This window comes from Vicugna pacos, chromosome 10, assembly GCF_048564905.1.
Source record: "Vicugna pacos chromosome 10, VicPac4, whole genome shotgun sequence".
In the NCBI taxonomy this organism is placed as follows: domain Eukaryota; kingdom Metazoa; phylum Chordata; class Mammalia; order Artiodactyla; family Camelidae; genus Vicugna; species Vicugna pacos.
The window spans coordinates 73,106,657-73,119,430 of record NC_132996.1 but is presented as its reverse complement, the minus strand read 5'-3'; the positions used below and the strand labels follow the sequence as shown (position 1 = coordinate 73,119,430).

The following is a 12,774-nucleotide window of genomic DNA, read 5'->3' as shown; positions in this document are numbered from 1 at the left end:
TCTCTTCCCGCGAAGTGAAATCCCCAGAGGAGGCAGCGGCTGCCAAGGGGGCCCCAGGCACCGGGAAAACCTAACTCTACACAGGCTCCTTGGCAGCAGCTTCCTTCCGGGGAATGTGTGCATCCCTGCGTGGTCCCAGCAGCCTTGCCACTGTCAAGACCCGGGAAGCCACCTCCTTTCTCTTGAGGGAGGAAACGAAGTTCACGGAAGGTCATCAGGGACCTGCCAGAGGTGTGGGCAGAGCTGAGGGGTGGGCCACGTCCCGGGAGGGGCTCTCAGACTGCCCTCGGGAAGCGGTTCTCCTGACAGGGACCCCCGAATCCCCACCACCCGTCTCAGGCATCTCTGGTGCAGCCACCTGTGCCCGGACCGAGCGGGCGGGAGGCAGGGGGACCAGGCAGAGGTGACGGCCCTGCTCTGAGAAGCCGCGTGGACTTCCACGCCCCCTGCCCTCACCCCGAGAACAGCACCTGGACGCGCAGACCGCCCTCGCTCAGGATGCCCTCTCGGCAACAGGGAGAGCCCGGGGACTCACCAGGCCCTGCTCGTGACCCTCCGGGGTGACGCGCTCACGGGGGAGGGGGTGGGGGGCTCCCTCCTTTTTCTTCTGCTCACATGTTGCACAACAAGCGTGTTATTTGTATGAGAAAGAGGTGTCAAACTTCCCAGCAACAGCGCGGCTTTCAGGCGCTAATGGAGTAGTTCAGGGGGCTTTGGGGGCAGCGGGGTCTGCACCCCTCACTGCTGGCGGCTCCCTGCCGGCGCCGAGACCCGCTCGGGCTCCTCCCCTCGTGGGGAAAACACGCACACAACATGGTCATCTTCAGGAAGGCCGTGTCCCTGGATCCCCTCTGAGCCAGGGAAGGAGACAGTAAAGATGTGGCCATCAGGGACATCGCACTTGCCAACTGTGTGCCACACGCTGGGCTCACAGCCAGTGCCATCCGCTTGTCATCATCATCATTACAACCACTGCTGTGTTGTTAGTATTATCATCATCATCGTTGCCCTGGAGGAGGTTACCCAGGGATCAGGCACAGTTAAAATGCCCAGTCGGGGGCAGGAGGGGCGGTGCCCAGTCAGGGGACGGGCTCCCAGGCTGCGGGGCGGAGGTGGACAGTGTCCCCGGGGTCAAGGCAGCAGCTGCATGCAAGTGGATGTTGAGGACATAGATTAAACGCAGGTCAGCTCTCAAGTGCTGTGGGTGTGGGCCAGACCGCGGTCTGCCCGTCAGCCTGTGATGCCCAGAGGTGAGAGGCTCTGGGACAGGGGACCCCTCAACACGGAGCCTCATGCACCCACATGCAGACAGAAAACTCCAGTGCATGGTCACAGCCAGGCCACCTGTGTTTCCACTCAGAAACACACCGCAGGAGACACACATTCTGCCTGCGGAACACATGCACCAATACCACAGTTTAGAAAGCCAAAGTCCTTATGACAAGTTTACAAACTACACAAATGCAGGAACCAGGTGATAACCAGGCAGATAAGGAGCCAAAGTCACACCAAGGGAGCCGCAGTCGAGATGTGAGTCCACCAGCCAACACCTCCCCAGCCCCTTCCCGTCAGCACTGACACCTGCTCTCCGCCTACCTCCTCCCTTCCGCCTCCTCCTCCCCATCCAGTCAGCTCATGCTGCCCTCATGCTACCGGCTCAGGTGTGCTCCAGCTCAGGGGTGCTCCATGGCAAGGGCAGCATGGGGCGCTCCTGGAAGCACATGTTCAGGCCCAGCTGAGACCTTTGTAATTGGAACCTGAAAGTGGCCAGCTCCCCATGGGCCCATGCCCTGCACCAGGGCTCGCAGACCTCAGCGTGCAGACCCCGTCACTGCAGGTCCGCCTGTCTACCAAGCTCCCAGGCTGGGTCTGTTTCCATTCCAAAGACCACCCTGGGCTCAGCGGGGGTCTGCACCCCTCCCTTGCTTCCTGGCCACGTGCACCCCTGCTCTCTGACACCTGGCGCCAATGCCACCCACTCCAGGAACCGAGGGGCCCCTCCCACCAGCCAAAGTCCCCTCAGCGCTCTCCAGCCCCCACCTCTCTCCTGTGTGCCAGCCCTGAAGTCCAGCTGCTACTTGGCCATGGGCTGTTCCCCAGCATCACGTCTCACTCCCAAACACGGGTACAATTCCAGGGAACAGCAGGGCCACCTTCCCCGCCGGGTCTGAAGCTGGCCACCTCTGATTCTCACTCCTCAGGGCAAACCCAGCAGCGAGAGCCTGGTCCTCCCAAGCCGCCAGCCTCTCCTGTCCCCGCTGCCACTGCCCAGGTCACCACTGTCTTGGGTGTTCCTGGTGTCCCTGCCTCAGTCCACATGGGGGGAGGGGGCAGATAACCTTCCAAAACCCAAATTCCAACAAGGCACTCAGAGCCCTTGCAGACCCCTCCCCATGGCCCATTCCCAGCCCTGCCGCCCTCTGGCCTCATTGGAACTTGCTGGAAAGCAAGGCAGCAGGCTCTGGCCCTCAGGTCTCAGGGCACGCAGTGCTCTGTGCTAGGAGCCCCACTCCTGCTCTTGCTCTGGGCTCAGCTTCCAGCCCCTCTTGGGAGACTCCCACCCCACTCCGTGGCCGGGCCCTTCCTCAGGAGCAGGATGCAGGGGGCTCCCAAGACCCATGCCCTCCATCTCCAGGCTCTGGGACTGAGCATGGCCAGCAGACTGATGCCCAGAGAGCTGCCCACATGTGTCCCTGCCCTCCATCCTGCCAGAGTGACAGACAGCTGGCACAGGAGGACTTGGCCGATGATGGAGCCACAGAGGGGAGGGGCCCGGCCTCTGAACCACCTCCCTGGAAGCAGCCTACCAGCAGCACGTGAGGTGGGAAATGACCCAGAGAGGAACGGCCCAGCCACCCTCAGAGGCTCTGGGTTCTGTGCACCACCCACCCCGTCCCCGCTGGATGGAAAGTCCGGGGAGGCTGAGACACCCCACCGCTGTCCCTCCAGGACCTGGCAGAGCTGATGCTGAAGCCCATTTACTGAATAAACAGAATGTGACAGATCTTCTCAGGGACACTGGAAACACTGTAACCTCCACCCCGAGGGCACAATCTCTCACAACTCTTAAAGTCAATACCGGGGAACCTGAGTTCATACATGAGCCAGTATCTGTGGTCTATAAATAGGTCCATTTCATTTTTCTGTGGGAGACACAGTAAGTATCAGCTCCACCCTCTGGTCTGCCTGGACCCGCTCTGGAACTGGGGTGCTTAGTGTCACTCTGACCAGTTATCAGAAGCAGCACAGTATAGTCTAGGTCCCTTCTGCAGCCACACAGGCTCTGGCTAGCTGTGTGACCTTGGACAAATCACTTAACTTCTCTGAATCTCAGGATTCTTGCCTGGACAGGAAGATAAGGGCAGTATCGACCACAAAGGGTTGCTTTGAGGATTACAGGCCCTCGCAGATGTATTTAGACCAGAGCCTGGCACAGACTCATGCTGAGAAAAATGCCAGCTATATGATTATCACGAAGGACTTTGGAATTAGACTCTATGAAAAATGAAACCACAAGTCTGACCTAACATGCGCCCACTGCAGAGAGCCCCAAGCTGCAGGGGAAGGCCTCTGAGATGAACTCCATCCACCCTGGGGTCCCCAGACTCCACACTAGTCTCTCTAAGACAACCCAAACTTGAAACAGGTCACATGACTTCAAGCTCCAAAGAAGCTGTAGCCCCACTGGCAGCGCAGGGGACCAAACAGGTGTTCTGAATCAACTTAAGGAAGATAATGTGAAGTGAAAAGGACTTTCTTCATGAGGGCCTCCTTGGAAAGTCTGGGAAAGTGCTCACTTTCCAGGAATCCAAACTTGAGAGTAAAAAGCATTCAGCAACTGGAAACCAGGAATATCCAGAATGGTTCTGTGACAGCTTTACCACTTCACTGTACCTCCTGTTTCCTCAGGATGGCCACAGGTTCTGGCCTTTGGGGGAGCCCTAGGGACAGTGTGTATTGGGGTAGGGGGAGGGAGCAGCAGCAGTGAAGCCAGAGCAGGCGGGCTATGCCCTAGTGCAGAGTGCAGGCTAGGAGATGTCCTCCTAAATTTGAGGACCAGGAAAATCTGTCGGCTGCCCAGACATCCTGAGGGGTGCATCCTAATCCACATACCAAGCTCCAAAAATAGGCCAATTCTTCCCAGGCTCTGAAAACCTCAAGCTCTGAAGCACTTTAAAAATCCAAAACATAAAAACCTAAGATGTCATCTATGTCCACAAATGAACACAAAACACACTTTCATAAAAAAAAAAAAAAGGAAGCAAGAAAAAGAAAAAAACCCCAAAGGCTCCACTTTCAAGACTGACACAGTGCCTATTCCATCCCTATCCTAAATCCTCTATCCCTCCCGACCCCTCGAACCCCCACGACACCCTCTGAGCTGGGGCATGCTACCCCGCCGGAGGGAAGGAAGGGGCAGATCTGAGACCCCAGTGGGCTGTCAACCACACTGCTATTTCACCGGAGTCTGGGTGGACTTCTGAGGGCCTGGTTCCGTGGTGGGGGTGGGGGGCCCGGAGTCGGTGCTGCAATCCAGGCACACCTGTCAGGTGGAATGTGGGGGTGCCTGGCAGGTAGGTACCAGTGTGTGACAGCAGCCCTGTCATCAGGGGGCTCCTACGTCACTGGGTTACCCAGGCAGTCAGAGCTCCCCGTCTGGAACCCCAGTAGCACGGGGGACCAGCGGGTGCCAAGGAAGCCTGTGCAGCCCACAGGGCACAGCCAGGAGAATGAAAGCCGTACACTGAGAGTTCTTCCTGCACAAAGTTTGCTCCAGAATTAAGAATCTCGGGACAACCACCGGTCTGTCTGGCATCTAAAACCTTGCTTGAGGGAGGGTGAGGAAAGACTCCTTGGAGTCTGCCTGTGGGCGGCTTGTCTACCGGCTGGTGACATGAGTGACCCGGGTGGTCAGAGCCAGAGCTGCTCCCGGAAACTCCCAGGCGGTAATAAAGTGGGGCAATAACGCTCTGAACAGGCAGCTCCCAATGGCTACTGTTCGCGGCCGCAGATGAAAGCCTTCGTAAAACCCCAAGCCTTTCATGTGTGTGCGCGTACCGCCGCTTCCTCGGCCCCATTTTCCTAAATGCCAACCTCAAGCGCCCTCCGCCCACCCAGGGTGCTGCCCGGGCTGGGAGCAACCCAAAACAACCCTCGGGCTGTGGCTGTCCCGACTCTGGGGCGCGGGACGGGGCGAGGTCTGGACCAGGGACCGGCGCGGGAAACGCAGGGCCACCTCCCGGGGTTGGGGCGCAAGACAACCAGGGCACAACCCAAGGAGGGGGCTGAGGCTGAGGAGCGGGTGGCCTCGGCAGAGGCGGGTCGGGCCGGGTCCCCGCGGGGATGGAGGAGCGGAGCCCGGCCGAAGGGACCTGGGGGTCGCGCGCATGCCTCGCCCTCTGCCCGTCCCGCTACCCGCCCCCTCGGGGACCTGGCTCCCCTCAGATCCGGGTCGCCTCTCCGCTCCGGGGACCCGCGCCCCTCAGGCCCGGGGCCGCCCCCGCCCGCCCCGCCGCGCGCACTCACCCTGCTCCGCGGAGGAACCTGCCATCGTTGGAATCCCGCACCGGCGACCGCGGCGACAGCTTCCCAGAATCTGATGCAACCATTGTCCCGGAAGTCCCGCCTCGCGCCCGGCCCGCCTTCCGGGGCACGCCCGGTCGCTAGGCAACCGCTGCGGGCTCGGGACGCCGCCGGCCCGGGGCATGCTGGGAGTTGTGGTTCTTACTGCGCTGCTTCCCGGGCTTAGGAGCATCGCAGGGGCCAGCGTTCTGTGTACGGAACCGGGACCAGGCCTGGGTCCAGCCCGGGCACGGGGCTCCGGGTGGAGGTCGCAGCCTCACCGCGGGGAGACAGGCCTGAAATGCCGATCATCTCATGCCTGGGTGTTGAAGTTAGCACTGCACCAAGTGCTGTGGCCACCAGCTCCAGCCTCCCAGCGTCCAGGAGGGAGGACCAGTAGGACAGAGGCTCAGAGAGGGGACTGGGGATGGGTGGGAAGTGCATTCTGTGCGGAGGGGACTGTCCTGCAAATTAACCCAACAGAGAGCACGCCACTGAGAAATTCAGCATGACCACGGGACATGCTGGAACAGCCCTGATGAGGGATGGGGCTTGGGGCACGGGCGAGGGCTGGCTCTCCTGGAAGCATCTTGTAAACAAAGTCAGAAATGGTGGGTGGGGAGGGTATAGCTCAGTGGTAGAGCACATGCTTAACATGCAAAAGGTCCTGGGTTCAATCTCCAGTACCTACCTATAAATAAATAAACCTAATACCTTCCCCACCAAAAGAAAGAATGGCAGAGATCCACAGGAGAGTTTAGACAGGGGTGGGCATGGCTGGATTTCTGCTTTAAACACGGGAGGCAGCAGGTGCTGGGATATGGGGGGATAAGGGAGCTGTGGGGCTGGAGATGACACCCCAGTTTCTGGACTGAGGGAGGCTGACTAGTGGCTGTGGCATTTACTTCAATGATGAACTTGAAGTTGAAGATGTGCTGGGTGAAAGTAGGCAGCTGATTTGTGTTTCCAGGACTGTTGATGTTGGGTAGGAAAGAGGGGGCAGTGTAGGGCTCACATTCTGAGCTCAACCATGGATGGAGACCCTGGAGACACCACAAACCAGAAGGAGTAGAGGCTTCTCAGGCCTTAAATCTCCGTTTCAGAGCCCCTCACCCCACAGTACATTGTTGTGACCCATGCTTTATTCTGTGCAAGACACCACCTCCCAGGGACATCGCACTCAAGGTTCTGCACTCACAGGGAATGGGAAGAAATGCCATTTAGGATAGAAATTCTATCAGGAAAGGAAAAGTTATAAAACCGTGTATTGCTGTATTGTACAATCTTTTGGCAAAAGAGTATCTTTGGCATTAATACTTTGAAAAGCTTAAGGTATTTCTCCAGAGAATTATGCTAAATGGAAGAAAAAACCCTCAAGACATTACATACTGTATGATTCTAGTCATTTAACATGTTGAAACAGCAAAATCATAAAAAGAAAGGACTAGTGAACAGCAGAAGTGAACACAGGAAGAAGGTGGGTGTGACTATAAAAGGACCCAGTGATGATGGAGATGTTCTGTGTACTGACTGTCAATGCCAATACTTGGGCTGTGTGTGACTTTGTACCACAATTTTCACAAAACTTTATAATTTCAGGAACTGGGTAAAGGAGAAGGAGATCTCTATATATATATATTTAGGGGGGTGGTAATTAGGTTTATATATTTTTTTAGTGGATGCACTGAGGATTGAACCCAGGACCTCATGTATGCTTGGCAGGCTCTCTACCACTAAGCTATACCCTCCCCTCTCTATATTATTTCTTCCAGCTGCATGTAAGTGTATGATTATCTCAAAATAAAAAGTTTATAGTGATATCTATTCCTTACAATATAAATAGTTGAACGTACTTAAAAATGGTCTTTGTGACTGTCGCCATGACTGACCCTGGCTTGTCCTTCCTGGTTTAGAAAGGTGGGACTTAGTCAAATTCCAGTCTTATCCTCAGTTAGAGGAGCTGAGGGGTAGTCTGAGTTTTTTTCTTCTTTTTTATTGTAGTATAGTTGATTTACCATGTTGTGTTAGTTTCACGCGTATGGCTGTATACCTGAAAATATATATTCTTTTTCAGATTCTTTTCTATTATAGGTTATTGCAAAATATTGAACACAGTTCCCTGTGCTATATACAAAGTACGATCTTGTTGTTTATCTGTTTCATATAGAGTAGTTTGTATCTGCTAATCCCAAACTCCTAATTTAAACCTCCTTCCCTCTTTGGTAACCATAAGTTTATTTTCAATGGCTGTGAGTCTGTTTCTGTTCTGTAAATAAGTTCATTTGTGTTCTATTTTATATTCCACAAATAAGTGATACTATATGATATTTGTCTTTCTCTGTCTGACTGACTTCACTTTGTATGATAATCTCTAGGTCTGTCCATGTTGCTGCAAATGGCATTGTTTCGTTCTTTTCATGGCTGAGTAGTATTCCACTGAATATATGTACATTTTCTTTATCCAGTCATGTGTCCATGGACATTTATGTTGCTTCCATGTCTTGGCTATTGTAAATAGTGGTGCCATGAACATTGGCGTGCGTGCGTCTTTTCAAATTAGTTTACTCAGGATACATGCTCAGGATCGGGATTGCTCATTAATAGGGTAACTGTATTTTCAGTTTTTTTAAGGAACTGCCATACTGTTTTCCATCATGGCTGCACCAAATTGTATTCCCACCAACAGTGTAGGAAGGTTCCTTTTTCTTCACACCCTCCCCAGCATGTGTTATTTGTAGACATTTTCATGATGGCCCTTTTGACCACTGTGAGGTGATACCTCATTGTGGGTTTGATTTGCTTTTCTCTGTAATTAGCAACGTGGAGCATCTTTTCATCTGCCTATTGGCCATCTGCATGTCTTCTCTGGAGAAATGTTTATTTAGGGCCTCTGCCTATTTTCTGATTGGATCGTCAGGTCCCAGTGTGAGCCAGGTGTTACTCATGTCTGTGACTGCTCAAAGTGGCCCGTGGGTTTCCTGTCATCGACTTGCTTATACATATTTATGGGGCACCTGGTCAGTGCCACGCCCTGTTCTAGGTCATGGAGACATCACAGTGACCTGAGATCAAGGAGATGGTGGGGGCAGAAAGACAACAACCAAACCCTCCTGGCCTCGGCGCCTGGGGAGAGCCTCCGAGAAACGTGAGCCCGGGAATGCCACCTCTGCCACACTGGCCCCGGCTCACGCCCCGTTCTCACCCGTCCCGGCGCAGAAGCACTTCTGCTTGCATGCGGAACTACCCGCCACCCCACTGGAGGAAGTATACGCAGTCTTTCTGGGTAAGGGCCACAGCTCCATCGGGATTCATGAAGTTTCCGATGGGATCAGAACGGGGAAAGCAGCTCCGATCCTGTCCATGCAGGATCATGCTTAATGGAATAATCCTGTGCCAAAAAAGGGTTTATCTGGGCGTCTCCGCCTGCCCACCCAAGATAATGTCAGCAACCAGTTTGTTTACAATATTTTGCAAATATGTCTGTAGCTGCATCCTATAGAGGGCAGCCATGAGCTTGAAACTAGAAACATCCCTCCCCAGCTCAGTCCTCCCACTGCGGGCCAGCTTCTGAGCCTCTTCCAAATTTCCTGGATGTCTGGGTTCCCTTATCACGTCATTTTCATCAAGTCCGATAAACCCCATAGACATCTTCCAGTTACTTTCTGGAGCCTTATGTACAAATTCATAGCAGATCCTATTGGTGGCCAAAAAAAAATAAAAACAAAAAAAGGAAGGGTGTTTACACTTCCTGGCGGCGCATGTAGCATCCTCCGTAACTGCTCCCGGGGCTGCCTCCTAGAGGAGTTTCCATCTTCCCCAGGGCCTGGGGACCAGGCGGCACATCATGGGCCAGGATGTGGGGGGCCGGCTCAGATGATTCCTCAGGAGGATCCAGGTCCAGGGACCAGGAGACCAAAGTCTAGCCATGACCTGCCGTGTCTCCTGACACATCTGATGCTCATTCATTCCAGGAGACCATGAGCCAGAGAGAAGGAGCCAAGGACCCCGGGAACGTCAGAAGCCCTGTGGGAGGAGCGTCTGCTGGGCTCGGCCCTGCCGCCCCTGGGTCGGGCCGAGAGGGCCTGGGGGGTTAGGCCTCCCGCCCAGCCTCGCCCACTGTGACCTCATCTTAACTGAGGACATCTGCATGTGGGACAGGCACATCCCATCTCCGAGCACGGCCCACTCTGAGGCGTGGGAGCTAGGACCTGCACATATGGCTTCGGGAGCACGTCATCCCATCTGCAAGGGGTGTTTGGCCTTAAGTCCCCTAAGGACCCCCATGGGAGCAGCAAGCCCACACAGGTGGCAGCCAAGGCTGAGCGGGTCCTGAAGGAGCGTTTGTTCTCCAAACACGGGTCGTGCAGACCCCTGCAGGTGCTGATTTCCACCCTGGACGTGACCCTGAGCTCTGCTGCTCAGACCCTCCAAATGACTAAGACCCGAGGTCTCTGGTGGTGGGGACACTGGGGCAGCTGCTGAGCAGTCAGGCAAGGACAGAGATTCAGGAAGAGGTCCAGGTGTGGGTGTGGCTGGAGTGAGAGAGCCCCGGCTGCTTCTAGACCCTGCCCCGTCACCTGGGCAGGGCTGGTGTTTCTACTGGGTCTGTGATGGTGCCGGTTTCCCCTGGAGCCCATCTTGAGGATTCTGGTAGGACCTGCCATGGCAAAGCCACTTCCCACCCCACAGGAGATCCAAAGGAACTGAGAGCACGGGGGTGGGTGGAGCTCAGTGTTCGAGCAGGCTTGGCATGCACGAGGTCCTGGGTTCAATCCCCAGCACCTCCATTAAAAGAAAAAGAATTGAAAACAGGATCTTGAAGAGAGATTTGCACCCCCTTGTTCACAGCAGCATTATTCACAGCAGCTAAAGTGTGGAAAGAGCCTAAGTGCTGGTGGACAATGAATGGAGAAACTTGATGTGATCCATCCAGAAAATGGAAGGTTATTCAGCCTTAAAAACAAAAGACATTTTGACACAGGCTACAGCATGATGAATCTTCAGGACGTGATGCTCAGTGAAAGAAGCCAGTCACAAAAGGACAGATACTGTCTGATCCCACTCGCATGAGGTCTCCAGAGGTGTCACATTCACAGAAACAGAAAGTAGGATGGTGGGGGGGGGCAGGGGCTGGGGGAGGAGAAAGAGGGGAGGACAAAGAGGGGGTTAGTGTTACAGGGGACAGAGTTTCTGCTGGGGAAGAAGGAGAGGTTCTGGAGGTGGATGGTGGTGATGGTTGAATGATGTGATTACGCTAAATGCCGTAGGACTGTGCAGTTAAAAATGGTTAAGATGGGAAATGTTATGTTACGTGTACTTTACCTCAATAAAAGAAAAACCATGAAAAGCAGACAAACCACAAACCTGAGGCAGAGCAGTATCTGTCCCTTACCTTCCCACCACCCAGAGTCCGGAAGGGAAGGGGGGAAAGTCGGGCTCGCTCCAGCAGCAGTTTTGGGAATTCAGGTCTGTCTGGCTCCAAGTGTCACGCAGCAGGTGTCTGCTGAATGCGGGGCTTATGTGAGTGGGGCCGCGCACAGACTGAGAAGACAGTCTTGTACTGGTTACTGGTTGCAAGTAGTAACGTAAGTCAGCACTTCCCTGTGCCGGAAGTGTCAGAGCAGGTGGGTAGTTAGACATGAGCAGAGCAAGGGGGCCGTGGGCCAAATGGCAGGAATTGGACAGAAAGGAGGGGCACAGGCCAAATGCAGCCTACATCACGTAAGCCCCGGGGGCCCTGGGCAGACAGAGAAGCTGGAACCTCTGGGCTGATAAGCGGTCACACGTTGTGGGGTGACAAGTGCCCTGAGGCCGACAAAGAAAGGTGGGAAAAGGTAGGAATCTCCAGTGTCCAAATGTAACCTTTTCTCATTGCGCCCTGATTACAATAAAACTAGCCTTGCAGATTGCAAGTACCCAGCATGCACCAACACTGTGACACTTCTGATCCAGGCTGAATAAAGACAAAAATCCCTGCTCCCCTCGGGAAGGCGGAGCTGGGATGAAAGTCAGGGAATATGACCCCAAACCCTTCCCTCCCAGTGAGTATTCCGCCCATTCAGTTTTACACTCTGTGTAACCAGCTTGTGACAGAACCTCAGGGCAGCTGCTCCCCTGAGCTGCCCGCTCCCCCGGGAGAGCGTGCCGTTCGCCCCCGATAAACCCTGACTTCCCTTCCTCAGCTGCCACGGCTGCTCTCCGAGCTCTTTCTGGGAAAAGCCAAGCCCCTAATCACAGGCAACAGTAACGTTTCCCACTCACAGGCGAGTGAGAGGGGCTCCAGGGGAGGAGACCCCTCCTTGTGGGGGGACGGATTACAGCCCCCGCACGTGAACAGGGAGCTCCAGGCCCCTTACACTCCTAAGCCTCCTCAATGCACCCCCCCCCGGGCAGTCCCGCACTCCAGGAGGGGCCTGCCAGCCACTCAAGTCTCTGAGCCCCGCCCAGGACCCAGGTCGCTTCTGCTAGAAGCCCTTTCTACTACAAGCTGCCGGCAGGTCACCCAAGGAGGTGACAAGTGTTGTGGGGTTCAGCGGACCAGTGTGCGCAGGCAGCAAAGGAATTTCCAAAAGACAAAGGGTGAGAGCAGAGGAGTTTCTCAGGGACGCTGTCGCAGACAAGAGTCGCCTGTGCAGCCCAGGGGGCCGGGTGCTGGGTCTTCTGTGAGGGTCACACCAGGTACCGTGGGGTCACAGAATGCCTGATGCACTTGGCACAAGCCACTGACTGGTTGATGCTGAGGTACAAGGAAAGGGGGCCGTGAAAGGCTACCCGGCCCTGGGAGGGGGCTGGAGCCAGCCTGGCAGGCAGGCTTCCCGGCGCCGCGCCCTGGATCATTATCTCGGCTGAGGCAGGCGTGTACCAGGGAAGGGATGGTCTTTGCTATCTTTAAAGGGCAGCAGCCAGGCACCTGAGGGCCCCCCCAACATGCCTCCCCCCCACACGTCCCCCACCCCTACACCTTCCTGCTGTGTCCGAGGGGCCTTGGAGCAGGAATCTGCCAGATGTCTTGCCAGACCTCACAGCAAGTGCCAGTGAGGTGACTGTCACCATGTCACAGGGGAAATGTATCCCCTCTTACTTGCTCCTGCCGCTCTGGGGCTTCTAGAAGGCTGGGTGGGGCCAGGGCACATGTCTGTGTGTTCTGTTCGCCATGGGTTTTGTCCAGCAAGTCCCACCACGGAAGAACGAAATTACTCACGACTTTATGGA

At 55.2% G+C, this 12,774-nt stretch overlaps 1 protein-coding gene across 4 annotated transcripts in view; it reads right to left on the bottom strand.

Annotated features, from left to right (window-relative positions):
• CARS1 (cysteinyl-tRNA synthetase 1) overlaps positions 1-5,661 on the bottom strand; it is a 36,611-nt gene extending 30,950 nt beyond the window's left edge. For 2 of the 4 annotated variants that reach the window (XM_072970527.1, XM_072970529.1), the window contains exon 1: positions 5,527-5,661. In XM_072970527.1, coding sequence (XP_072826628.1) covers positions 5,527-5,551 — 25 coding nt within the window. In that variant the 5' untranslated portion in view covers positions 5,552-5,661. The remainder of the gene's footprint in view (positions 1-5,526) is intronic. The other 2 variants (XM_072970530.1, XM_072970528.1) reach the window with 2 other exon arrangements.
• Positions 5,662-12,774: the final 7,113 nt, after the last annotated feature.